The 27,318-nt window shown below is 46.3% G+C and overlaps 1 protein-coding gene across 5 annotated transcripts in view; it reads left to right on the plus strand.

The window, feature by feature from the left end:
* Positions 1-25,674, plus strand: part of PARP3 (poly(ADP-ribose) polymerase family member 3) — a 506,125-nt gene extending 480,451 nt beyond the window's left edge. For all 5 annotated transcript variants that reach the window (XM_078661155.1, XM_078661159.1, XM_078661156.1 and 2 more), the window contains 2 exons: positions 24,191-24,337; positions 24,962-25,674. In XM_078661155.1, the coding sequence (XP_078517281.1) occupies positions 24,191-24,337; positions 24,962-25,131 (317 nt within the window). In that variant the 3' untranslated portion in view covers positions 25,132-25,674. The remainder of the gene's footprint in view (positions 1-24,190; positions 24,338-24,961) is intronic.
* The last annotated feature ends 1,644 nt before the right edge of the window (positions 25,675-27,318 follow it).

Consider the following 27,318-nt stretch of genomic DNA (forward strand, 5'->3'; position numbering starts at 1 on the left):
AAGGACAGAGTGCGGAGAAGAGCAGCGAGAGGCAGAAGGAAGGAGAGTGAGGAGAAGAGCAGCATGAGGCAGAAGGAAGGAGTGAGGAGAAGAGCAACATGAAGCAGAAGGACAGAGTGAGGAGAAGAGCAGCGTGAGGCACAAGGACAGAGTGCGGAGAAGAGCAGCGAGAGGCAGAAGGAAGGAGAGTGAGGAGAAGAGCAGCATGAGGCAGAAGGAAGGAGTGAGGAGAAGAGCAACATGAAGCAGAAGGACAGAGTGCGGAGAAGAGCAGCGAGAGGCAGAAGGAAGGAGAGTGAGGAAGAGAGCAGCATGAGGCAGAAGGAAGGAGTGAGGAGAAGAGCGTGAGGCACAAGGACAGAGTGAGAAGAGCAGCGTGAGGCATCAGGATGGAGAGTGAGGAGGAGAATAGCAGTATGAGGCAGTTAAGGTCCCCCCCTTTATTTAAAAGAGAAAGGTAGGAGCAGAAAACTAGTTTGCTACTGAAACTCCCAACAGCATTATGAGAAATAAGTAAGTAAAAACATGAATCCTTAAATATAATGTATGAAAATGCCGTACCTTAGAACCAGGAATTAAATGTCACCTCTCCTACCCCGATTCTTGTACCAATGAAGCAATCATTCAGGCTGTAATGAGAGTTAAGGAATTAGGGGTCTTCCTAAAGCATGTCTGAAGTGCCAAACGTACAACAAAAATGCATCCATTTTCTTCTGCATGTAAAGAAAAACGCAAAAGAAGAATGCTTCAATTTTCTTATGCCTGTAATGGAAAAAACTGCCCCAACCACCATGCTTTTAGTGAAAGTGTGGCTTTTCCTGCCGAGCGTGGTGGCTGAAAAGCACCGGGACAACTGAGCAGAAAGCTCCAGAGAGATTGATGCCCTGCAGGTTGAGGACGTGCATTAGTGTTCATGGTGGGGTAAGAGTTAATAACTTTGGACTCTAGGATGAACGCAGTGTGAGCTTGTCATTGTGCCTGCTGGTCGGACAGAAAGCTGCACATCCAATCCTGGCATCTCCGCATAGTTCACAGAGCAATAGTGCCATATTTGCCCATTTTAATTGGGATTATATAGGGAAGTGTGCACACATTATCATTATGCTGCCATTTGAGGTTCATGCTTGGCCGATAATCACCGGCTAACCAATCCTGGATGGCCGATAATCACCTAAAACTAAATGCTCTGAAAACTGAGTTCCTTTTGATCTCACCTCCTGCGAAAATCTCCACCACCCAAACCTGGCTCAAGCACCTAACAGCACTCAATGTCCAACCCACTATCGTGGACTCCGCGACATCCTTAGGCATCACACTTGACGCCAATCTCAACATGCAGCAGCATATTAGCAAAGCTACTAAGGGAGCTAATTTCCAAATCAACACTTTGAGGAAACTTAAACCCTTCCTCCCAGCTAAGGACTTCCAAACTGCAGTACAAGCCCTAGTCATCCCACGCATAGACTACGGAATTGTCGCTCTATGCGGGCTCCCCCTATCAACAACTGCACCCCTAAGAGCCTCCTTGAACGCTGCAGCGAGACTTATCACTGGATCAAAAAAACATTCGCATATTTCCCCTGATTTAAAATCCCTCAACTGGCTGCCTTTTGAAGCCATGATACAGCTAAAAATCGCTTGTATGACTCATATGGCTGTACACCACAAGTCACCCAACTACCTCACACAAAAGCTGACTATATCAGGGGGCTCGAGATCCACCAGAAGCACAAAAAATCTCCTCCTGAAACCGCGAAGATTCCGGAAGGAAAAAACTTATAAACGTTCCTTCTCTGGAATGGCACCCAGGATCTGGAATGCACTCCCTCCCGAAACAAGACTTATCTCCTCTTCTGCATTTTTTAAGAAAGAAGTGAAAGCAATCATTATGGCTAAATTCACTTGAACTCTTTTTTGGATATATTGAGTACATTGCACCGACCTTGTATTTTTTGTTTATCGGATTGTCTAACTGTACTTTTTGTTTTATCCGATTGCTATCCTACTTTGCAACTCACATACTACCTACTACTATTTTGTACCCAAAAGTTTGTTTATTCATTCCCTTGTTTCCCTTACCCCTGTTTCTGTAAAGCGCTCTGATATCTGCAAAGATCTTGTTCGCAAATATATAAAACTTTGAAAATAAATAAATAAAATGCTCTGGTTAACGTTACACTGGCTGGCCAGGCCGACCAGTTGAGGATCGATAATCTATTAGTATTAAAATAGCACTATCCACCTTTAATACACTCTGCAGCTTTGCTTTTGTGGAATTGAAGTTAGCATAGACTGAAAATCACAGTACGCCATACTGCATGGCAGCAACAGCCACCCAATACATATCAAACCTCAGTAAAACCAAACATACTTGTGGGCGCACCACCACCACAACAAGCAGAACCATAAACCAACACATATAATGCAAAAGAAAGGGAAAGAAAGAACAAGGATCCTGCCACTTAGAGCAGCAGCAATTAGTCTCTTTCTGAGTGGAAATAAGAAAACAGAGCTCTTAAAGAGCATCCCCCTGTGGGGAGACATGTCTTTTAAGCGCTCTCCTCCAGAGAAAGGCCCGGCACTGAAAGCGGCAAGGAACTGGGGAGTAAGAGGTTCATTGCTGGATTGATTGGGACCGAGTGAGGCATTGATCTTGGAGCCCGGGGGAGCCTGAGCCCGAGGCTGCCAGCCCCAGAACTCATCCTTTTTCCACGAGGTGCCTTCAACTCCTTTTCCTGGAGCCTCCAGCACCAACTATCCCAGTTTAGGTTCTGGCATTGTTTAAAAACACACAGCATTTCTAAACCTAGAAGTTTGAAAAAAAAAAAGAGTTGGCCTTCCGCACAAAGGTAAACAACGGGGCACGGATGCCGTAAGCGCAAGGCACCCCACGCTGCTCGCAAAAGGCATCAATATTAAAAAAAAAATTAGTTGGGCAGCCATGCAGAAGAAAAAGAAAGGCGTGCGGCCGCCATGATAAAAAATAAATTGCGCGGCATGCCGTGATGTTATAAAAAAAAAAAACAACAACATACAGAGATACCATGTACATGGCTGTGGAGCGGGTAGGGAGAGTGTTTAAAAGATAAACATCAGGTGCCTGCCTAAGCCAGGAAAGTATGTGGACTCTGCTTTGCGGGAGAGCCTGTTGTGTCTGCAACAGCAACTAGGAAAAAGTTACTAAGAAAATAATGCTCTGCAACTGTAGCTAAAACATACTGAGTAACAACACATGTAACATGGGGTGTCCTCATGGGAGTTTACAAGAATAGAAAAGGCAGAACTAAGGAGGGACTACTAAGCCTTTTGACCAATCGAAAGCCACCATTTATAAAGGACAGTAACAGGAGTTAATTAAAAAGATGGGTGGAAATTGGGCAGAGCTTAATGCCCATATCCTGAATACAGCATGTCTTGTAGAGACAGGGCTAACGCTGCCTAGAAAACTCTCTCTCTAACATCAGCGGATGTGTATTGAATCATTCATAAGACTTCAAAACCTAGTCCCTTTTTTCCATCATTAAGGTGTTTCATAGAGATTGGTCTAGACTTTTTCCCCTTTAGAACTAAACCAATTCCAATGTTGGAGGTCAGTATGGTCCTGTAAAGACTCATGTCAGCACTGTCCGTACCAATGCTCCTGCTCCTGCTCAAGGTAAGTATGCATTAATATAAATCATTTTATTCATGTTGACTAGACTGGAGTTACAGAACTTTTCCATTTGAAGACCATTTCACAAGATTTAAAAAAAAATATGTTCGAGGCATATGAGCTGCAGATCGTACACTATGCATTAGATCGCCACCTGGTGTTGGGCTCGGATGATTGCAGGTTGTTGTCTTCCTGGAGAAGTCTTTGTAGTCACGATATAGGTGACTCCTTCCTTGCACAATACTGCGCATGGGCATCGGCTCCATCCTTAGATTGTTTTTTCCGCCACTGGGTTCGGATAAGTTTCTCCGCTCCGGCTAGAAAAACTTTTTCAGCAACTTGGAAGCGCAAAAACTTCCTACAACTAATATCGACATCGAATATACAACTTTTGACGCCATCGACTCGATTCCGGTTCATCGACGCGGGCCGCTGGGCCTATCGACGCCGTGCGACCTACACCACATGGAAAGAACTCCGTTCAAGAAATGCCTGGTATGCCGAGCAAAATTTCCACATAGCGATCATCACGAGGTCTGCAACCTCTGTCTATCGCCCAATCACGATGAGTTGACCTGCACAGCTTGTGCATCCTTCCGATCAAAAAAGACCATCCGGGATCGGAGGGCTCGTCGACACGAGATGAGATCAGCCCCAGCACCGGAGAATATCTTCGACGACGAGGTTCCGCTCATTCTGGAAGAGGATTCGCCTGATCTCCAGATCATATCAGAGGCAGAGGACTCAGATGACTCTATTCCATCACGTCAACCCGTGAGTACTTCTACCCCTGCACCACATGCACTTCCCAAGCCAAAGGCGAAGGTCAGCACTCCGCCCAAGGGGCCCAGTCGAGACAAAGTACTTCCTCCTAAAGCCCAGCCTTCGAGCTCGGCTCCGAGGAAAACAACTACGCCTTCAGGTGCTTCGGCACCGAGCAAACCACACGTGCCGATTCCACCACCTCCATTGGCACCGAAGCCCAAAGATCCTTCGACACCGAGGCCAAAAGAGCCTTCGGCACCAAAAGCGAAAGATCCTTCGACATCGAAGCCTAAAGAGGCACAGGCACCGAAAGAAGCTCCGGCTCCGAAGCCGTCCACTTCCAAAACTAAAGAGGGAAAGCCAGCGCCTGACGCCACAAAGTCGACGAGGCTAGCTTCCACTCCGAAGACTCCCGCTTCGGTGCCAACACCCACAAAGCCTGATTCGAGGTTCCTAAGTCCTCGGACACGCCTGCCAAGCCGAAAACAACACCGTATTTGTAGGAAAGTAGTATCTGCTCCTTTTGGTTACTTTTTGCTTGATGTGATGCTGTTTTGAATAGTCTGACTGGAATCCTGCTAATCAGGACTCCAGTCTATCTGCATTCTCTCTACATTGTTTTGTTGAGTACTTGTGTACCTCCCAGATTGGATACCGGGGTACCCTTGTGTCGGTTCCTGGTATATGGTACCCAGGGCATAGGTGACTCAGAGGTCACCCATGGGCTGCAGCATGTATTATGCCACTGTGAGAGGAAGGGTTCCGATACCTCAAGAACCCTACAAGATCCAGAATTCCCAGGGGCTCTGCCTAAATGGAGAAGTTGCCGACCACTCGGGATCAAGGAAGAAAGTCCACCCACCTCTCGTCTTTCTCGGCAGAGCCGTGAGGAGGCCAACGAGGGTGGCGCTAACCCCGGAACCAGTAGCGACACTCACTTAAAAGACAGGACTCGGCAAGAGGAGCGCGTGTTATCCTGCGGAAGCGGAACCCGAGAGGAGGAGCAGAACGCGGAAGTACCTGGCGAGTCGGAGGAACGGGAACGCGAGGAGGACGCCGCAAGCGAAGACTGAGAAGACGACCACTGGACTGAAGATTGGTGGCATCCACCGCAGGAAGCTGAGGAGCGGCCGTAACTCTGGAGAGTTACGGCAGGGTCGGTGAGTCACACCGCTTCACGGGCAGTCGGGGAGGGTGAACTGAGGGTGGAGGTAGGGAGGGGTTGGAAGGGTTGATAAAAGGGAGGGTGACGGTTTGTTTAACACACCTTTGGTACCCTGAACATTTCTGTACTAAAACCCCAAACCTCCACATTGCCCTTAAGCTCTTTGGAACCGTGAACCCCTTTGCACTTAAAACCTGTCAAAACTCCACACTAACTTTCATCAGTAAAGACAAAACCCCTATCCCTATTCACCTCTGTTTTCCTGCCTCATTCAGAATAGTGTTTTCAAACCACCGGGTGTTGGTGACGGTAGCATTTCCCTCATAATATAAAACCACTGATGGCCCTCATTCTTTCTTTTCTCCTTAATGAACCTCCGGAATCGGACACCATCACAGAGAGGGAGGAGTCTCAAGCCACGGCCACTAGCCCCCTACTGGAAGATATCAAGACCCCTGTAACTACACCTGAGGAGTCAGAAGAAGAGGACACTGGTTTTTACCACTTCACCTTGCCCCACTGTATATCCTGACAATAAATCAGCCACTGTTAGACAATATATACAGCCTCCGCGTTTATATATCAGACCTGCCCTCCCACAGCCACCCATCAGACACCATTCAAAATGCAACTAGAGGCCTGCCATTGCAGCCTGTGTAAGTCGGTGCTTGCACCCCTTACTAAAGATATAGGGGTACTATATCTAAGGGTCACTAAACTTAAAACCTATGAGTCACTCCTATAGCTGGCCTTTACAATCCTGAAGGGAGGGTGCTTTGTCCTAAGTGAGAGGGTGCCCCTGCATGAGAAGGACACCCCTACAGCTTATAGTGTTTATTCTCCCGGGTGGTTAGTGAAGCAGCCATATACTATATAGAGGGTCAGCATATAATTATGCGATGACTATCTCGAAACGGACTGAAACGAATCCTATCATATTTGGTATCAAACATGTTGGAATCATACTCCCACACCTCCAATCACTGGAAGAGCCCTCTGTTAGGCTCTCAGTGTTCCCAGTACCAGCCTTCTTGACCTGGACATTAGAAAATGCTTGCTGCTGACCAGAGACACATTTCTGCCGTCCTGCTGCTGTGCCAAGCTCGAGCAGAGGAAGGTTGAACAATAGGCATCCTGTCAAAGAGGTGTGACCACCTCCCAGACAGTATTTAGTGTATTAGGGCTGTGTGTCCCTGTGCATAGTCCAGTTCAAACCAGTCCTGAGAGCCGTTGGCTCCCGCTCTGGCGTAAAACTGGACAAAGGACATGGGAGTAACCACCCCCCTGTCCTGACCCTCCCCTGAATCTTCCTAACCTTTTCCTGGGTGTAGCTCCCTAGATTTGTTGTGGGATAAGATTCAGATCAGACACCACTTTACTTCTACCGTCAGGGCACTCTGGACTTTGCTGGACTTCGTTTGGGCCTGACTTCGTCTCCCTTCCAGTCTGCTGCATTGCCTGTGCATCATACAGAAACCTTCCGAGGCCTGTGAAGCATCAAGGACAAACGTGGTAATCTTCCTTGGCGTGAATGAGTCACTCCCTGCATTCCCAGGCACTGCAAGTAAGTCGACCAGTCTGCAGATCCTGAGCTCCTCTGGATTCCTTGGGCTCTGCGACACAGGTGGTGATTTTCCTCCGCTCCTGAGGCCTGCTCTACCCTCTTACCAAGTTTGAGGCCAGTAGTAATTGTGGGGGTTGTAATAACTGAACCCCTGAGTACTGCGTCCAACTTGCAGTTGTAAAGACTTGTTGGCAAGAAGATCTTCGGCTTCAAGTAGCCCCACCCTCGTGCATCTCCTGTGACAAGAATCTTCAGCCACCCCGCATTCGTGGGCATCACGGCTTGCATCTTTTAGTGAGCTGCTTGAGGTCCTCTCGTGACTCTAGTGCCTCCAGCCTGTGGGTCCATTTGAGGGTCTCCTTTGTTTCCTTTGGGCTCCCGGGATTGCTCGGGCCTGCCCTGAGTCCCCTGCTTCGGGTGAGTCCCTTGGACCTTGCTGTTCCCAACGTTGCACCTTTGACTTCCTGTGTGGGTTGCTTTTGCCAAGGCTTGTTGGTGCACCCACCGGACACCGACCCCTCCGCATTCCAGATCCTTTGTGGAACAGCTTGTGCGCGGCTAGTGGTCATCCTCCGCGTCGCCTGGTCCCCACAGCTGCAGAGTCAATGTCATCAACATCTTTCCTGAAGCACAAAACATCGGAGGGCATTCACCTTCCAAGTCTCCTGGTCACTCCTGAGCTTACAGGTATTTTTCTTCATGAATCCACTTTTGGATTCCCATGGACACTTTCTCCTCTTCCAGCAGCAGCACTTTCCTGAAGTCCTCCATTGGGTTCGACGGCGGTTTCCGACACGACTTCACCCCATTACACCCGGCTTCCCTGGTGTAGGTTAGGTGAGTACTAGGGTATCCACAGGTGGGAGGGGGGCTCTACAAGCTTCTGGCTTCCACGGGGATTCTTCAGGGTCGACTGGGAAGGGTCCTTAATCTTTAAAATTCCAACTGCGACTTGCACGTAGAGTTGTATGGAGCCCGCGGTCGTGTTCCCACACTGCGCACGCCCTCCGTGGGGTCCCTATCTACGTACCTTGGGAGGTTCCTTGGGTCCCCAGCGATTCTACGTCCTCTCGACATTATCCTGACTCGAGTCGTGGTTCTTATACCAATTTCTTGGTATATGGATTGGTCTCTCCTGGGGCCCACTGTGTATTTGTGCTATTTACTGTGATTTCTTTACTATAGTATTGTGTGCTTTGTGTCTATCTCCTTGTGGGAGATACTGTAACGTACTAGATAGTGTTATATAACACACACATTTTTTATAAATACTCTGCGTGGTTCTTTGTCATTTAATCTTTACTATAAGATTGCATTCTGGTGCAACAAGCTGCTTTACACTCCAAGACTAAGCCTGAGGGCTGCTCTCCACAGATACCACTTAGAGAGCTTTCTAAGGTTGTCTAAGACCTCTTAACCCCTCCCACGCTCATGACTAGCTCAGCTCGTCATGAGCTACGGTTCTCGTGTGCTCATGACGAGCTGAGCTCATCATGACCGTTAGAACGCTCGCGCGCTGGGCAAATTCCCCTGCTGTGCGTGCGTTCTAATTAAACGGATGTGGTCATAACGAGCTCAGCTCGTCATGAGCACACAACCACCGTGGCCCATGACGAGCTGAGCTCGTCATGACCACCGGGGGGCTGTGCGCGTCCCCCCAGCACGGCAGGGGAATTACCCCAGCAGCCAAGGGGTTAAATCACCATAAGTGTTGTCTGGACTGGTGCAAGGTGCCCACTTACATTAGTGGACATCATATACCGGGTCAGCTTCTCACAGTATTACATTCTGAAAAAGGGGGAGGGGGACTCATTCCAAACAATTATCCCAACTAGCACAAAAAATATGGAAGTAGACGAACAGGTCACAGCATGCCCATCCTAGCACAATACATACCATGGCAGGTCAACTCCATAGCGGACCTCCTCAGCAGAACACACCAACAGGTTAATGAGTGGGAAATACACAGTACTTTACTACAACAATACTTCCATCGGTGGGGAACCCTCACAATAGACCAAGGTGCAACTGGAGAAAACGCAAAATGCCAAAGCTTCGCATCTAGACATCCACACCCACAATCCATGGGCACTGCTGTGTGAATGAACTGGTCAGGGACATTTGCATATGCTTTTCCTCTTCTCCCACTCATACCTTCCGTGGTCGGGAAATTCAGACAGACATAAATTACCCTAAGTCTGATTGTTTCCCATCTGGGGTTGTCCGCTATGGTACACAACACTACTGGAGCTCACCCAACTACCTCATGAGAAGCTACTCCATTATCCAAATCTTCTCACGCACATCACGGGGAGCTAAATCTTGCAATCTGGCTCCTGAGTTCATAGAATTTGGATACCACAACCTACCTGACAAATGTATGACTATTCTTAGAGAGGCAAGAAGACATACCAAAGGGCTTGGAATGCTTCAAAATAGAAAACGTTTTGTGCATTACTGTACTACACAGCACATTAACCCATTTTTCCCAACAGAGAAACAACGAATATGTTACCTGTCACACTTACAGAAGTCACATGTACAAAACAGGAAACACCAGTCCCTTTTCAGCATTCCTGTAATCAAAGCCTTCATGGAAGGATGAAAAAGAGTCATTCCACCACGTACACTTCCAATACCAGTGTGTAATATAAACATTCTCTTAACATGACTTAGCGGCCACCGTTTGAGCCACTACATAATTGCCAACTACAATTCTTAACATGGAAAGGGGCGCTTCTCATAGAGATAACATCCTTACGAAGAGTCAGCAAAATGAATGCGCTCACAGTCGAAGAACATTACTTGAAAGTGTTCTCATACAAAGTATGTCTACACACTAACCCAGACTTTTTACCCTAGGTCATATCTCCCTTTCATTGAAATCAAACCTTGGAGTTACTGGTTTTCTTCCCAGAACCAGAATCGGTCGCAAAACGTGCTTTTCATACACTAGACGTTAAAAGCAGTGGCAGCTGCCACAAGGAGTAGTGGGGGCAAGGAGACATGATAGGGCGATAGCTACTATTCCAGCGATCTGGCAAGTCAAAAGATCATTCTGGGACCTGATTGATTCTGACTTTCGTAGCAGATTTTGGAGAAATCAGAAATATAATTGGTAAACATTGGGATATACTCTGATCAGATGCTATAATTGGCCTAACAATCTCTCACGACCGAGTGCCACCTAAAATAAATGTACTGGACTATGCACAGGCACACCCATCCCTGAAGGGCCTATTGTTCCATAGTCACTTTATAGGCAAAGCAATAGAAAGACCTAAGGTGACTGGCTTCTTTCCCTGAGCAAGATGCAAAGCATGCAGGAAAAGCACGATAGTAGAACAATATCCAGTACCAAGAATTAAAGCCAGAAAGCCTTTCACTAAGTTACTTAACTACAACACCATCTTCGTTGTGTTTCCTGGTGTGTCTGTGTAACTTGCTATATGTAAGAAGCATGGTACATCAGGCCAGAAAGAGTCCTGGCGCTTGCTCTGGCTTTAACCAACAAAGAAAGCGCGTATCCAGTGGCTAGACATTTTGCTTCATGTCACAAGAGTAATAGCAATCTCCTCAGTTTCTATTGCATAGATCAAGTACCTATATCTGAAAGAAGTGGGGACAGGGTAAGAAAGCTCTTCAAATTAGAATCCATATATATTATTTGGTTGAGTACCCGTACCCCCTATGGTTTGGGTAGTGAGGAAGAATTGTGGGTGCATGTAGGATACAGGAAGTATCAATTGATAAGCTTTAAGAGATTAGTTCTTTTTTATGATAATTGTTATTATTTGGTATAGCACAGGATAGGCTAAGGTTTTAATCGGCAGGCACGTGGTCCATTTACATAGCAATTTTCTGCACAAATATAGGCACGTAGACACTTTATACTGTGATCCCCAATATAGACATTGGATATAAGTTCTGAACCAATTGAAGAAGTAGCAGCATGCAGTTATGGAAGTTGAAACATGGCCAAAGAAGATGGGGATCCTTTGGTGAGAAATGGCAAGAGTGCAGTTTATATTTAGAACACTATTTATCAGATGCCTTATTCATTTAGGATGATGCTGATTTATTGTGTGAATGTTAAAGTATGTAAATAGCATTAGTAAATCATTCCAATTGAAAAGAACAAAGGTATCTATGTATGCAATATTCGAGAGAATCTGTGTAACTAGGAGAAGGTTTGAATTTGCGCAGTGCTACATATCATCGATATGATGATGAGAAATTAAGGTATTGTTAGTAGATTTATAGTGAGCCTATACAGGTCGCAATAGTGGCAGATACTTGATGATGATCGAATACTGGACCCTGCGAGTAAGAGGGGAGATATGTGGTAATGAGATGGTGTTGCTGAACAGCGAATTGCCTAATATAAAACAAAAATAGCTGTTGGGTCTACTGCCCATTCAGGGAGTGATTATGAAATTGAGACTAATAAGGTCTGAAAAAATAGTGGGTCGCCAACATTATCTATGGTAAGAATTATCATCATATCTATCCAAGAGAGCAATAATTGTTTGTTTGGTAGTCAGATTATCTGCAATAGATGGAATGAATATGAATTGCAGTGACAAGATGTGCTAAAAGTAATCTTGTTAAGCTGGCCGCACTGCTAAATGCCTATCCTGGTTATACTTAAAAAGTATAGCCCGTTTTTGTGACGAGTTGAGACATGCAATTGTGAGGGCTTTGATAAATGTGAAATGATGGAGTTGAAATGCTGAGATTGACAAAGACCAGCAGGGCTGAAACGCGTTTGTAACTTTTGTTGGTGAAGTAAAATTTCTTGGTGATTGCACTCGGAGTGTGCTAAGTCTTTCCTGTTTTCCTGTAAGGCTAATGTGTGTGTATATATATATATATATATATCTGCATCCGCCCTCCAGCGAAGTGAAAGGAAGGAGCTACAAACAGGGAATTTCAGGTGAGGCTGTTTAATGGCAACTGGACAGCGTGGGTATGATGCATTTCGGATTTACTCCTTCTTCAGACACCTCTTGCTGCCGTGCCTCATGTCCGTATTGCCCAAATTAGATGTCCGTGCCTTTTAAAGCGGTATGCTGCCACAACGTCACCCCAACCATGTGATCATCCGCCAGGTTACAGGTAATGTGGATCTCCAACACCCAGAATGCTGTTTGTCTGGAATGGCGTGATGTGGGAAACCAAAGTAATTACTTATAGTTTGTTGGCGTTGTGGAGCTGGGCAAACTTGCTGAGGTCGCTTGTATAATGTCCTGGCCCCTCGAGTCCCTGCATACCGTTCCAACTCGCAGGGCGCCGTACAGCTGGGTCAATGGTCGGCGAGATTGCACCGACACTCCCGTGAAGTCACGGTCTGCACTTTGAGCAGTGTCCCTCGCATGCCATGTATATGTATCCTCAACACAGCTCCGGTATGAGGAACAATGCCACGCTAGCTCACGGGCGGTCCGAGTTGGGGCCACCGGTAGCCCGAAATATTTTCACCAACGTTTGTTGGAAAACGAAGGCGTTGGTGGAAGAAAAAAAATATATATGCAAAAAAGGAGAGAACTCTGGGTAGTTCTCAAGTTTAGGTGGAAAGCAGCTCCTGTTAGAGCACTCTCAACACCAGCAACACTCTAGATCTGCTCACCTCAAATGTCTGTTTTTCTATCAAAGTTTTTAAGCATAGGAAAACAGACAATTTGAGGTGAGCAGATCTAGAGTGTCGCTGGTGTTGAGAGTGCTAACAGGAGCATCATTCCTAAAAAAATGCATGTGATTTGTTCACATTTATGGCTAATCCGGAAATGTGCTCAAATAGTGTGAATGTCTGGGCTATATGTTGCAAATTGGCATGTCAGTCTATGACATATAGTACTGTGTCATTTGCGTAAAGCAACAGTGCATGCATTTTGGGTTCAATGGGGATTCCCCATTCCTGTGCCTCTTGTCGCAGCCGTTGTGCTAACAGTTCTAGCGCGAGCACAAACAGTATTGTGGGCAGAGGGCATCTCCTTGTCTCGTGCCCCTATGCACTGAGTACGAGTCAGAGATGTGGGCCCCTATGCGTACCCTTGCAGTGGGAGAGGCATATAGTAATTTGAGCCACTTGATCTAACTTGGGGAGTACGCTGATTTTACTAAGAGGTGGCTAGCATGTACTCCCAGCTTAGGGTATTGAATGCCTGATGTAGATCAAGCGATATGCATCCCGGAGCTTGGCTTTCGTTAGGTGTGCGTCCATTACGTAGTAAAGTCTTCGTATATTTAGTGACATTCTCTGAAACAATATTGGTCTGTATATTTGAATTTTTGTAGTATCGGGAGCAAGTGGAGGGCCAGTATTTTCCTCAATATTTTGTACTCTGTATTTAATAATAACAGGGGTCTATATGTGGTAATATCGGTGAGGTCCCTTCCGGGTCTGGGTAGTGAGGTCACAAGCGCCTGTGCCTTGGTAGGGGGTAATTTACCTTCTTATAATGCTGTTTGGTACAGTTGTTCCAAATGGGGAACTAGGTGAGTTGTGAAGGTGGAGTAGAACTCCACCAGGATCCCGTCAAGGCCCGGTGTGGTATTGCAAGGGAGTTCCATGTCTACATTGTCTGCTGCTATCTGCAGGAGTGTTAGGCTGTTGAGGAAGTCTGTAACAATCTGTGGGTGTGGTGGAGGGGGGGCTGTATACAATGCCTTGTAGTAATTTATAAATGCTGCGTTAATCTCCATTTCTTGGTAACGTGCAACATAGTTGGGATGTTGATTTCTAGTATGTGGACTGACGGTGGGGTCTGCCTGAGTATTTGCACCAGTAGGGTGTTGGTTTATTTACTTCTGTATGTACCCTCTGTCTGTACGTTTGCTGATCTATCACATGCAGGCACTCTAATAACTTGGCATAGTCAATACATGCTTTTTGGAGTCGCGGTGTCATCTCTGCGTCCACTATTGCCTCTTGTTTCAGTTTGGCTAGCCCAGTTTCAACATGCTGTAGCTCGTTGCTTATTGTTTGCCACACTCCTGATGTAATAATTGATGTACCCTTGATTACTATCTTAAATGCTTCCCCTTCAGACAGTTGGGAAGAGACTGTGCGTGTGTTTTCCTGAAAGTATTTATCTATGGTTGTAGCTATGGTGTCTCGGAATATAGTCTTCTTAGAGACTGGATCTAGTCTCCTCATGGGGACTGGCGTAGGGATCCGAGCCAATGACCATGTCAGTTCTATTGGGTTGTAATCAGAAAGTTTTTTACCGAGGTTGGTAGTGTGTGTGTTATTTGGGGTAGGGGTGCAGTGGTACATAGTATATGGTTGATTCATGTGTAATAGGTGCAGTGGGGAATAAAATGAGTATCCACACATGCCCTTATTCTTGGTGCACCATGCGTCTGCCAATGACCATCCCTGGACCCAGGTGCAAAGGGCTTTGGCTTGCCTTGTCGGACAGAGGCTGTACCTGGTAGAGGAGGATGGGAACGGTCCAGGACCTCATCCAGCACTGCATTAAAATCCCCTCCTAGTATCCAAGGGTACATAGACCAGTTGGCCAGGGCGAGCTGTGCATGGAATCTGTCCTGTTCTGTATTTGGGGCGTTTATGCTTACTAGGATTACTTGTGTACCAAGTAGTTTACCTCGAAGCATAGTATATCTACTGTTAGTATCTATTCGTTTATCTAGAACTTCAAACAGGACTCCAGCCCTGATCCATATTGCAGCCCACTGTGCAAATGCAGAATAGGAAGTATTATGTACCTGTACTGTCTATTTCTTCTGCAGTTTGCCCACCTCCGCATTAGTTATGTGTTTCTCTTGTAGGAATGCAACTTGACTCTGGAGTTGCATAAGTTTACCTTTGTGGTCCTTTGTTATGGGGCCATTTCAGCCAACTCCATCGTATTATTTTTGACTGTGTCCGCAAGTTTCCTGTGGTCTTCTTTTGAGGTGGGTGAAGTCTATTAAAAGGGGCCCCAGCTGTTGTTCGATCACCTTGCTGGAATTGCTGATCTCCTACAATATCATATCAAATGTGTCTTCATTCTAAATCTGTTGCTATGGGGGGGGCACGTAGTCTTCTGCAGATGTAGCGGGTGAGTCTCTCGGTTCTTCAGGTCCCATGTGCCCACGATCAGGTTGGTCCACCGTCTTCCCTCGTGTGCCACATGTTTCCTATGTATTACTGCTTGGCTTTTTGCATGTTCACCCACAGGACGACAGTCAATCAATCAATCAGGACATTTGTTAAGCGTGCTACATACCCGTGAGAGTCTCAAGGCGCTGGGGAAAGGGAGGGGGGGGGGGGGGTTGCTGCTACTGATCGAAGAGCCAGGTTTTGAGGAGTCTTCTGAAGGCCAGTAGGTCTTGGGTCTGCCGTAAGTTGGTGGGGAGGGTGTTCCAGGTATTGGCGGCGAGGTGGGAGAACGATCTGCCACTGACGGTCGTTCTTCGGATGCGGGGGATCTGTGGCGAGGGCGAGGCCGGCGGAGCTTGCGGGTAGGGGCGTAGAAGCTCAGTCATCTGTTGAGGTACGCTGGGCCGGCGTTGTGGAGGGCCTTGTGTGCGTGGATGAGCTTGAAGGTTAACCTCTTGTTGACGGGAAACCCGTGAAGGATTAAGGGTCTTTCTTCCGTGCGGCGCTCCGCCCAAGCTGTTACTACATGTACAGTGCACTGTTGGAGATTCAGAAGGACTTCATTAGGCCGTACCTGATATGATCAGAGCACCTTCTCCTCCACTAGCATGTGTTGTCAGCACTGTTCCCACTAATGTGCGCGCGTGCGGCGCACCTATATCTCCTGGAGCGCGCACCTTAAAATACAAAGCGCTCACAGGGAACCGTGGACAGTGGCGCCGGCGCTTTTAAAATGCGTGTGGCGCGAAAACGGTCAGATTGAGTGCCTTTGTAAAAGTAATCATGTTAATCACTGCACCCGCCATGCGCTGCAATTAACGTGATTACTTTAACGAAGGCACTCAACTGCCCTGCAGATGTGCCCTTTCAACAAACGAAAGGCCGCGAGTCTACAAGCATAACGTGTGCATCACACACGTCATGCTTGTAGATTTGCTGCCTTTCATTTGTTAATAGAGAAGTGCTGGTAATTCGTGTTTTAACTCGCTCATCCCCGCAATGTGCAGAACATTTAATTAGTCACTACAGATGGCCCTGGGAGATCCCAGAAGCTAACTACAGCTTAATTTCTAGGTTGAGGTCCGCCTCAATGACTGCGCGCCCACCCCTATCAACTCTGATGGGGCTATTTGCTGCTGTTCCTGTAACGGCAAGAACGTTTCAGGGAAAGGTAGTAGAGGATACAAAATAAATAAAATGCAAATACGTAAGAGGTGGGACAAAAAAAATAGGAGTGCTGTGGTAAATTTAAAGGCCAGTGCTGTGGATTCCACTGCAGAGTACCCACTAGTTGCATGCCTCTGAGAGATCCCTGTGGTGAGCAGTTCTAGAACCGTGCTACACTAACCCTCATGGACACACCAGGTTTTTAACAATTTTCAAAAGCGCTACTTTCCCAAGCAGTATTAGTGCGTTTGTCAAGGAAAAATAACAAAGTACAGAAACTGTTAAAACAGACGGTGGTACAGCCGAGCAAGAGATCCACATAAGGTAGAAAGGGTGGATCTACGCTCTTCGGAGGAATAGTTTAATTCCGTTGTAGGTATGAGGCGCGTCTTTAGGAGCTTCTCCAAGGATATGAGAATGGGCTGAGTTTTTAGCTGGGAGCGCAAAAAGCTTTATAATGTTGTTGCAGTTCCAGTGAAAGATTACTTTATGGCTGGGATGTCTTCAATTTCAGGGTATCTATCGATAGCAACGCTATACCCTTGAGTGCCATTGTCCTGGATACCATTTTTAAACCAATCATTTATAAATACTGCTGTTGGTATGCACGTTCGGGGAAGGCATTCATTTGCTGATTGTCATCTAGGATAATAGCTAGCCTCCCCTCTAACAAGACAGAAGTGTAGGACATTTTTTGTGCTGCCAAAAATGCATAGGTAATGGTGCAGCTGCACACAAATTGCAAGGTGTCTACTCCTGCTGTCAATATAATTTTTCTGCATGAGCTTCCTAGTGCCTCCACCCAGAACTCCTGGGTCACGAATAGAAACATTTTGCAAACTGCATTAGAACCGGTTAGCTGCAAAAAATGCTTTGTTTCCACTTTTTAATTTTTTTTAAATCCTGCAAAAGTTGGACTAATGTTATGGGCTTAAAGTACTTACAAATGCACCAAAATGAACTTAATTTTCTGAAACACTTACCGAGGATGAAAACCTGAACAAGTTTTGTCCAATTTTACTCACCTAATTTACACAAAAATGCACGATCTGCCGCTGTGTGTGCCCACAAGTAGTCCTGTGAATGCAGCAAAGCACTTGCCTGCCGAAGAGTACAAAGGCATTTTACAGTTTCCTTTCTCCACTCCTGCCATGCTAGCTACACCTTTGCCTACAATACACTAACCTGGTGTATAATCAAAGATGCCAACACATTTCTAAGGCAGTACCCAAAAAGGGGGGCCCTGTACCACACAGCTAGATTGAGCTGATAAATACTAACAAGTTGGAGGGTGCTCGAAGGGGGAAGGGGGCTGAGATTGCAGATAGAGAGCCTGCTGTGGCACGGGTGTCCCTCACATTAAGGGTGGGGAGTACGCTTCAAAGGAAGGAGAGGGTAATCCCACAGGGGACTAGAGTGTGCCTTGAGGAGGGAAGGAATGAACTCTCGGTGAGTGAGTACGCAGGGAAGGAATTGATACTCAGTGAGTGCACAGGGAAATAAATAATGGACACACGGTGAGTGAGTACACACTGCTGCATTATTGGGTCCGCCACTTCCACATAATTCCAGTGGCTCTACCTGACATTAATTTTGGTAGAAGCATTGCCCAGTTCTCCCAGTGCATATCTACATCCTACAGTGCAGTGAGCAGAATGAGTTCTGGGATTGTGTTAATTAGACCCAGGATATCTGGGCGTTTGGGGTACAAAAGCAAAGCACAAAAGTTATTTAAAAAGTATTGTCTCGTTCAAGGCCTGCATTTAAAGCAACTTGTAGTGGTGACCAGACTGCAGTTACCACGTTTATCCACTCGGAGGCACTGGAGCATGTGAATCTGTTACTGTGCTATGCCAGGGCTCCCAGAGTGAAAACTGGGACATTTCTACTTCTAGCTACATTGGACCGACTGCTCCCAGTAGGATATATTTGTTAGTTTATTGATGTGGGTATGTACAGCACAGCCTCGTCCCCTGTACAAGGCATTCATGGTATGTAGATGAGGTGGTAAACACAACAGAAAACCTATAACCCAAAGACGTGCTAATACAAAAAGATTCATTTGATTGATTGTGACTTTACGCCAGGGTTGTTCTTCAGAGCACTTGGAGGAAGAGCAGGTGATAGGGCACGGCCAGCGAAGGCAGCTGTCTTGCTGCACCACCACAGAGGGCCACAAGAAGACGCCAAATTGCAAAAAATTACCTAAAAAAATGGCTTTGTTGCTACCGAAGAAGGAGCACCTAAACGGCAAGCTGTCGTTTTACTTGAGGCTCTGAAAATGCTTGCACTGGGTAGCTTGGAGCTCTTCATTTTCGGGAAGGCCATCCATCACTCTGCTCCGAGCATACAACCTGTTCCAAGTCTTCTTGCTGTGCGTATCGACTTTAGGGAAGTGTGGAATCACATTTTCTGTTAAGTTTTGGAAAATTACATCTATGCCACAAAATATGGTTGTTGTTATTGCACATGATTTTTTTGTGCAAGGGGCAAGAAAGGCACAACATTGCATAACATGCAGTTTTGCATAATTCAGCTTTTGTGCATTCTCAAATTCATGAGTCCAATTACAATTTCGGCTGGGCTTTTCCAAGGATGCATTCATGATTTCGGTGATTTCAGGGCCGAGTGTTTGATAGCATATGGCATGGCCAAGCTCTCGGCATTGCGTGGCGGGGAAGCGGCTTAGACACTTTAGTGAGGCAGCGCTGCTCAACAAAACAAGCTCTGGCATTGCGCGGAGGGGGCGGGGGAGCGGGTTCCTTTAAGGCTCACTCATATTTTTTAATTTGCAACATGAAACATATTTTGTAAACAAACAGTAACACAATATGCAAGATAAAGCATCATTATGTACTTCATTCAGGGGAGTGGCTTGACTTATCACCATGCTGGTTGCTCTCTACTAGAGCTCCACATTGTCAACCACCTTTTATTCTGCTAATCATCCCCTATGCCTGCCATTGCCTCTTGCCCAGCAGCACCCTCATGAGGGGAGGCTGGGGGTCTTACCACAAGGAACTTCCAATTAAATTAGATATTACAAACAGGTGTAAACCAATTATATCACATTTAGAGGAGAGTTCACATGAACTTTAGCACTGGTTAGCGGTGGTAAAGTGCTTAGAGTCCTAAAGCCAACAGAAGGAATTCAGCGAAAGAGGAGGAGGAATGCAAAAAGTTTGGGGTGACCCTTCAGAGAGGGACATTTTCCAACACTGCTCCTGCCCACCCCTTCCCCGCTCTCTTCCCTACGCACAGACAAATCACTTCCGGAAATGGGTTAACCAATGGTCGTCAGTAGATGTGTGGAGATCCTTACACCCTCATAAGCGAGTCTATCTCTTCTACTCAGTAGGTCACAATTTTTATGTGTGCATTGACTGCATCCTTTTTTCAACCTCCCTTCTAGATGTCATACACCAAGCTGATCATCTGGGCTGCTTAATTTCCACCCATGATGCACATGCTGTTGATTTGACATGGAGCTCTCCACTGCCTCTAGTGCCCTTGTGGTGGCTGCCCAGACAGAAGTTGGAGAGCCCTTCCTTCCAAGAGTTTCAGCGCCAGTGAATTACCCAATATTTCTCAGACAACCAGGGCACAGTGTTACGCTAGGGCAACAGAGTGGGACGCCTTTAAGGTAGTCACCCGAGGACACCGACTACAAGAAATAATGGCTGTCAGAAAGATAGCTAATTCTGAATGCCAGACAGCTGACTTAGACAAATCCGTGGCTCTGGAGGCCTCCGGGAGAGATGCTCTCACAGAGGGCAAAACCCAATACGCGGCCCTCCTGGAGCAGCTGCTCTGCTTCAATTTCAAATCCTATGAGGCTAAGATGCACTGAGAGGGGGACCAATCGGGTTGACTTCTGGCATGGCTGATCCGCCAGGATTCCCACTTTGGGTCAATCCTTGAGTTCACTTCACCCACAGAAACTGACCTCTATGCCCAGCGTGATATTCTAGGTGCATTCTTCACCTACTACTCTGCTGCCAAACTGCAGAGAAGATTAAATTGTTACTATCAAGGACTACTCTTCTGCTTGTCACGCCTATTAGCAGAGACGACCCTTCGCGGACTGTGAAGAACATCAATAATTAAACAAAAACACTGCTGCTCCTCAAAAATGCCCTTCATGAAGCATCACTTTTACTGTATCCTGCATGTGCAACACATTCAGATGCTCCTCAAAAATGCCGTTCATGAAGCATCACTTTTACTGTATCCTGCATGTGCAACACATTCAGTCCTGGCTTTCTAATCCAAAAAGTGCTTTTCATTTTGGGGCTTTTTTTTTTCTTTACCACAATAGTAACAGGTTTGAAACTTCCAGCATGCAAAGTGCTGATGACTAAAACATGAGAGCAGGTGGAAGGCTTCACATGCCAAGAGCCACTTGGCATTATACCCCCCCTCCACCAAATATCCAACCCCTACTGATAGATAGCAAGTTTGTGCCCTTAATTGAGACCTGTAATTTGATCTCGGGAAAGAACACCCACTTGCCCAACCCAATGTGACTCATAGTAAGGCTGGCTTTGCAAAATAGCGCTATGGACACCATCTGCACATTGCTGGGACGAGGGTGTGCTGCTGTGTGTCAGTCCTCCATTCAGGAGCATGTGTGTTTAACAATGACTTCATTGATGATGATCTGGATGGCATCAGTTATCACACAATGTACCCTATTACCAACCTATTCAGTTATTCTTTTAATAACTTTTCTCCATTTACTGAGGGACTCTCCACCAATGGGTGTCTGCCACCAGGCCGCGCCTCAACGACATGAAAACTCATAACCTTTGGACTTGATAACAGGTGATCAACAGCCACTCAGCTCTTTAAACTCTGCTCACAATCGACGCACACATCACCCACGTGCCGTACATCCACCTCGAGGCTATGGCACATATTTCTTTTTTCTATATATAGGTGAAGTAAACATTTTGAGTGACATTTGGCGCCGCACACGCGCGGTCTGGTTCATGGCGCACATAGCCATGGTTGCAGCGCACAGAGACCCTCCACTGCCGCACACAGAGGAAAAAAATTAGAGGGAACATTGGTTGTCAGTGTCACTTCCCTAATGTGGGACCTCTCTCTGTTCGCGAGCAGGGAAGGTATTGGGCACCTCTGCACTGGCTATTCATTTAATGAGTTTGTGTCCACCCTTTGTTGTACTATATAGTTTTAGCGTCCGTAGGAGGGCCTCATTGCGGTCATAGGTTTGAACTGCATTCGAGGCACAGAGGGGATGGGCTCCTGTGTCACAGCCTAGTGCATATATAGGCTATCATGCCCCTGGGTGGCGTAGGTTATATTCCTGACTCCTTCGTTCCCTAGCGAGGCTCACGGTGTGAACTCCTCTGTCCAGACACAGCCGCTCAGTCCGGGTAAGGCCTGCCCAATCAGGGTCTTGCAATCACACAGGCACCCCACCACTGGTTGGCCCCCGTCTCCCAGTGTCGCCGCTTGTTTGTCTTTGTGGGCGACAATGTTCGTGTGCCTCGCCCCAGCTCTCACTGACGGCACTGTGATCCTATCCGGACAGGACTGAGATATGTGTAATCGTTCCTTGTCAACACCTCGTTCTCTGGTCTGGAGTTGGCCGCAGGCACCTCCGTCAGTTGGGCCCCGGGTTCACGGTGCCAGCGCCGGCTCGATTCTGCAGCCGTCGTTCTCATGGCCTCACCCCACGGCCAGAATGGGTTCCTTGCGGATCGGACCCGGGGGTGTCTGTAGTCCGGGAGAGGCCTCCCCCCCCACCAGCACCTTGGACTCGACCACACAGACTCTCCTGCCGGTTGAGCCAGGGCTCCAAGTGTTGCCGTCCTTTCCTCTTCACGGCCATTGTTTTCGTAGCCTCACCCCAGCACTCACTGCGGCCGCCTGGAATTCTTTCAGACCAGGCCTGGGATTTGTGTCATTGCTTGGGTGTCAGATCTCGCGGTTGGCGTCCCACCGTCTGCACAGCAACGGGTATAGTAATGGGAGAGGAGAGACCCCACACTTTATCCTGGTAGTATCTTCCGACTACGGTAGGTGTATGTTTTAGTCCTCACCTCGCCCCGTCATGCTGGTGGCAGAGTTTGTGGATCCCTAGGCTTTACAAGTGGGGATTCTTCACCCCAGGGGGGCAGACCTGGGGATCGGTGAATCTGCTGCGCCCTTTTGCTAGGTCGGAAGACTACCATTTAACAGGGAAATGGCAGGATTGTGCGGCGCAGCCCGGGAGCTCTTCCCCTATGCGTCCGCCATCTTCAGCAGCTTAGCAATGCCCCTACTCTTCTAGTTCTTTGAGTGATAACTGGGTCCAGTTCACATTGTAAAGTGTTGGGATCAAACTTAGGACCACTTCATTGTACAACCACATCGGGGAAGAGATGATTCAGAGGGTCAGTGCTGCAATTAAAGGGGCCAATGAGGTGGCAGACAACAAGGATTGGGAGCTGAACTAATAATGCATTTGAAAAATCTTTGTCGGCCTACAGGGTGTATGTTCATGAAGCAACTGGTGTCTCTCCATTTGAGGTTAGGAGGGGAAGCAGTCCCCATACTAAAAGTATTCCTGGATGGTTGTTAAAACCCAAGTCTTGTATGTGATCTGTGGAGGTTGTGAGGAATAGAAGCAGAAGTGTATATGAAAACTGCAATACGTTATACAAGTATAAAACCAAATATGTGGAAATAAGGGTGAAGAAACCAGGTCATGTTAGCAAAAGAGAAAGGGAATTTGTAGACGTTCCATGGAATGTGGTCAGATTGAGAAATGAAAGGGTGTAAGAGTGTGGAATCTTAAATGTACTTTTGGAGTGCAAGATCGAAAGAATACTGGATGTAAGGTGTACGGTTGTAACAGATTGGATGTTTGAGGAACAACTGGCTTTGGGTTGTGAAGAAACCCCTAATAAGGAAAGTTGTTAGGGGGGGACTGGTTTTCTAATATGTAAGTAGCATGGTGTAATTTCACGATGTTCGGTTTAATATGAGCAGACTAGCGTGAGTTGGAGATGATTACCCATGAGGGTGAAAAGGCCGATATACCTTGTAATGATGTGGAAAACATTGACTTTCCCAAAGCTGTTTTGGAAGGAGAGTTTGTTTTCTCATAACTCAACGGGAAAATGGCATAGCAGCCTCTCTTGTGGTGGAAGGATTATAACATTGGTGGGTTTGTGGAAGAGATGTAAAACGTATGCACTTTCTGCTTTTGGTATTACCTGTTTAATATTAGATTTGTTTTCCTGCCATATGCATGCATACCTTTCTTACTTGTGTGGGACTGTATTTATTGTTTCTTTCAGGGAAGGATGTGTAGTGTGGTGTATGTTGTAATGAGGAAAGGGAAGTAATATGGTTCTGGTCGTAGAATCAACCAGGGAAATGTGGCCATATGTTGAAAGTTGTGGCAAGAGGCGGCTGGAGATGAGAGCTCCTAATCTCTTTACCATAATAAAGTTTGCAAACATAATCAGACAGAGTGGTTACTACCAATGGCACCACTATACATTTAATCCATGCTTTTTATTGTGTGCCTATTCTTTTTGTGCCTTTCTTGTTTCTTCTTTCAAATGTCTCATTTTCTCTTAACTCCTGTTTTTCCTGTGTGTGCACCTCCTCTTTTCCCTCACACTTTCTTTTCCTAACTTGCATTCCTTTATCACTCTCCACCCTATGCTTTCTTATCCACCTTCCTTCCATCACTTGCCCACATTCTCATTCTTCCGGTCTAATCTCTTGTTTCCCTTCCTCTATTTTTTTCAGTGGCTTGCACAAACCAGCAAATTGGGATCATGTTTCTAAATGAGGTTGCTCTGGGAAAGGAACATCACATCACCCGTGATGACAGTTCGCTCTGTGCAGCTCCCAAAGGTTTTGACAGTGTAGTTGCTCGTGGACATTGTGAGCCTGGTAAGTTTCGTCCTAGTAGTTATCTTGAGCAATGTCTTGTCTTTCTAAACCACCTGTGAGAAAGGCATGTAGTGGAATTTCGAGGGGCCCTAGTTTGAGAACCTTGTATTCTACAATGGGTCGGTAACTTAAGTCACCAGACCCATTGGGATTATAAGTGAGCCTTTCCCCCATGAAGGACTGCTAGATGAAATAGAGCAGTGCTGTTATGAAGAATAAGGGCAAAGCATGGCTGTGGGATACTGGCTGATCTGCTTCGGATGAAAACATGGTCCTAGTTGTTAATGAAGGACATTTTATAGGGATAAGAGACATTTGACCAGGCTAAGGCCGATCTTTATTGGGCTGGAGGTTTGAGCGAACCATGATTTTGTTATTTAAAGAGGGCAACTAGGTTCTTGGAACAAGCCAAACCTTACTATTCCCATATGGCCCCAGCATTATGTGATATTTGATTGTCCATGCAAACAGCAAGGGTGATGGTAACAAAATGACACTTTGTCAAGGACAACAGAGTTGCTTACACAGTCTCAGAATCTGGATAGAGAAACAAATAGCAGTATGCATTCTCAAGTCATGGGCGAAACACTTTTGAGCAGTACATTCTGTCTTTCTTCCTTACAGACCCGAAACTTGATAAGGAGATTGAAATGGATGGAAAGAAGGTGGTGGTGCCTCAGGGGAAGCCAATACCTGTTCCGAAGTTTAAGGACTCCTTCTTCGGCCAGAGTGAATACCTCGTCTACAAAGAGAGCCAGTGCCGCATCCGTTACCTAATACAGCTAAAGTTTTGAAGAGCTGAGATTCTTGAGGTTGTGTCTGTCCTTGGAGTCCTACCTATCCTACCACTGGTGTAGTTTAAAATGCTAAACCATAGGCACCTTACCAATGACACACCAATGTCCCATCGCAAGACCCTTCCACATGGTCTGTGTGGCTCTTGTTCAGCCACACTGATTGGCTGCTTTCACAAATTTATGTACCACTGATATGTGTGCATGCTGAGTCGCAGAGTTCTACTCATCTGATCTTGGTTCATAGATATGACATGTTCTCCCAATTGTAGAATTCCATCACTACTTAAAAGATCATCCCGGTATGCTTTGCTGGATCTCAGACTGTCTTTTTTCAACATGTGACTACGTGTAACGTTAGTGTACATGTGGCTGTAAACACACATCTTGTACCTAAGGTTTACAACAACGTTGTCACTTCTCTTAGACTTTAAAGTTATAGCACTTTTGATTATAAAATCATCATATCTTTGTAAAATATTTGAAAAATTATGGCTGTCGAATTTTACATTCTCAAATGGCCATTAAAGTTCTCTGACAGTATATACAACTGACTATTCATAAAGTAGGTTTAATGTCATACTAGTAACTGCCTTACAACCATTTATCACATCATGAATGATAACGTTGTACTCAGACTTTTGTAAATAATCACGCATCTTACTGTTATTAGATCTCTTGTGCTGTGCAAATTCAAAGTTATGGAACTTCCCTGGCTGTATAATTTTCAAAGCACCAAGACCATAAACTATTATTTGTCTTGGTTTAATTACTTCAATGCCCCTAGTGATAGTGTATCGTTGTGACTCTGAATGTCAAATTATCCCTGTGCCCATTATTGTAACACTAGTACTGTGTTTATGTTAATGTGATGTCCTCCAGCACTGGATCTTTAATTGATTTACATGGTTGAACTATTTCTATCCCTCTGGCGTCAAATAATTTGAGCAAGTGAATCTATGAAAGATACTAGTTTTGGAGAATTGTTGGTACAGGTAACCTATTTCGGATCACCAAGTGGTCCCAATTGGAGATTTAGCAACATACCCATGAATGTAAAGTTACCCCTTTGGTCTTCTGGTTGAGCACTGTAGAATGTTGTCTTTTTCAATTAATTGTGCCTTATTGGAGATCCCTGACTCTGATCATAAACAAAACTTTTCTGAATGAATAGTTTATCACCTCAATGATATGTTGCTGAAGACCTATGACTCTAACGTTATCCAAAATCTCATTGTGTAAATATCACACCTGTGTAACTGTTAGAAATGGGGGTCTCTATTTGGCAGGTTGTTATCCTGTTCAAGTAGGGACCCATCTTCCTAGTCCGGATGAGGGGGATACACTTCTGAAATAATCCCTCCTCAACCCCTTGGTAGCTTGGCACGAGCAGTCAGGCTTAGCTCAGAGGAAGTGTGTAAAGCATTTTCACATAACCAACAATAATACAGTGAAAATACTACAAAAGGACACAACATCAGTTTTAGAAAACTATCCAATATTTTATCAGTGCAAAACGATAAAAATCCACCGTACAGTTCCTTGAAGTAGACCGCTCTGTCCGGTGCTCTCAAGATGTCGTGAACAACAAATCCAAATAGTTTTGGCTGACTGTGGCATCACATGCCAGCTACGGTGTCGGGAACAACCCGTGAAAAAAGAACCTTTAGAAATGCAGGGAGTAGGAGACCTCACTGTGAGCTCTGAAGAGCCGGCGTTGGATTCGGAGGTCGGCAGGAGTCGTCGGGACCTTGAAGTCACACACAGTGCAGATTGAACTTCGTACAGGTGAAGTCAGCGGGTGTCTGGGCTGCGGTGCAACGTGCAGCGGTGCTGGATGTGGTGCCTTCAGGTCGCGGTGCAGGCAGCGTCTTGGTGATGGTGGTCCAGTGGCGGTGAGACCAGGGCTGCTGTGCGAAGTGGGGCGGTGCTTGTTTCAGGGCTAGCAGGTCACAGTGCAGACAGCGTTGTCATTGTTGCCCAAGTGCTGTCGTCGGCTGACGAACCGGAATCGATGGCATCGGTAAGCCAAGGCTGCGGTGTGGGTCAGGGCGGTGCGTTGTATTACTTAAAAGTGGTGCCCTAAAACCATAGTGCAATCAGCATCATCTATGTTGGCGTGGAGCGTCGTCGACCGGGATACCAGGGCGGCAGTGTGAAGCGAGGTGGTGCAAAGTGCGGTGCCCA

This window comes from Lissotriton helveticus, chromosome 9 (assembly GCF_964261635.1).
Source record: "Lissotriton helveticus chromosome 9, aLisHel1.1, whole genome shotgun sequence".
NCBI lineage: Eukaryota > Metazoa > Chordata > Amphibia > Caudata > Salamandridae > Lissotriton > Lissotriton helveticus.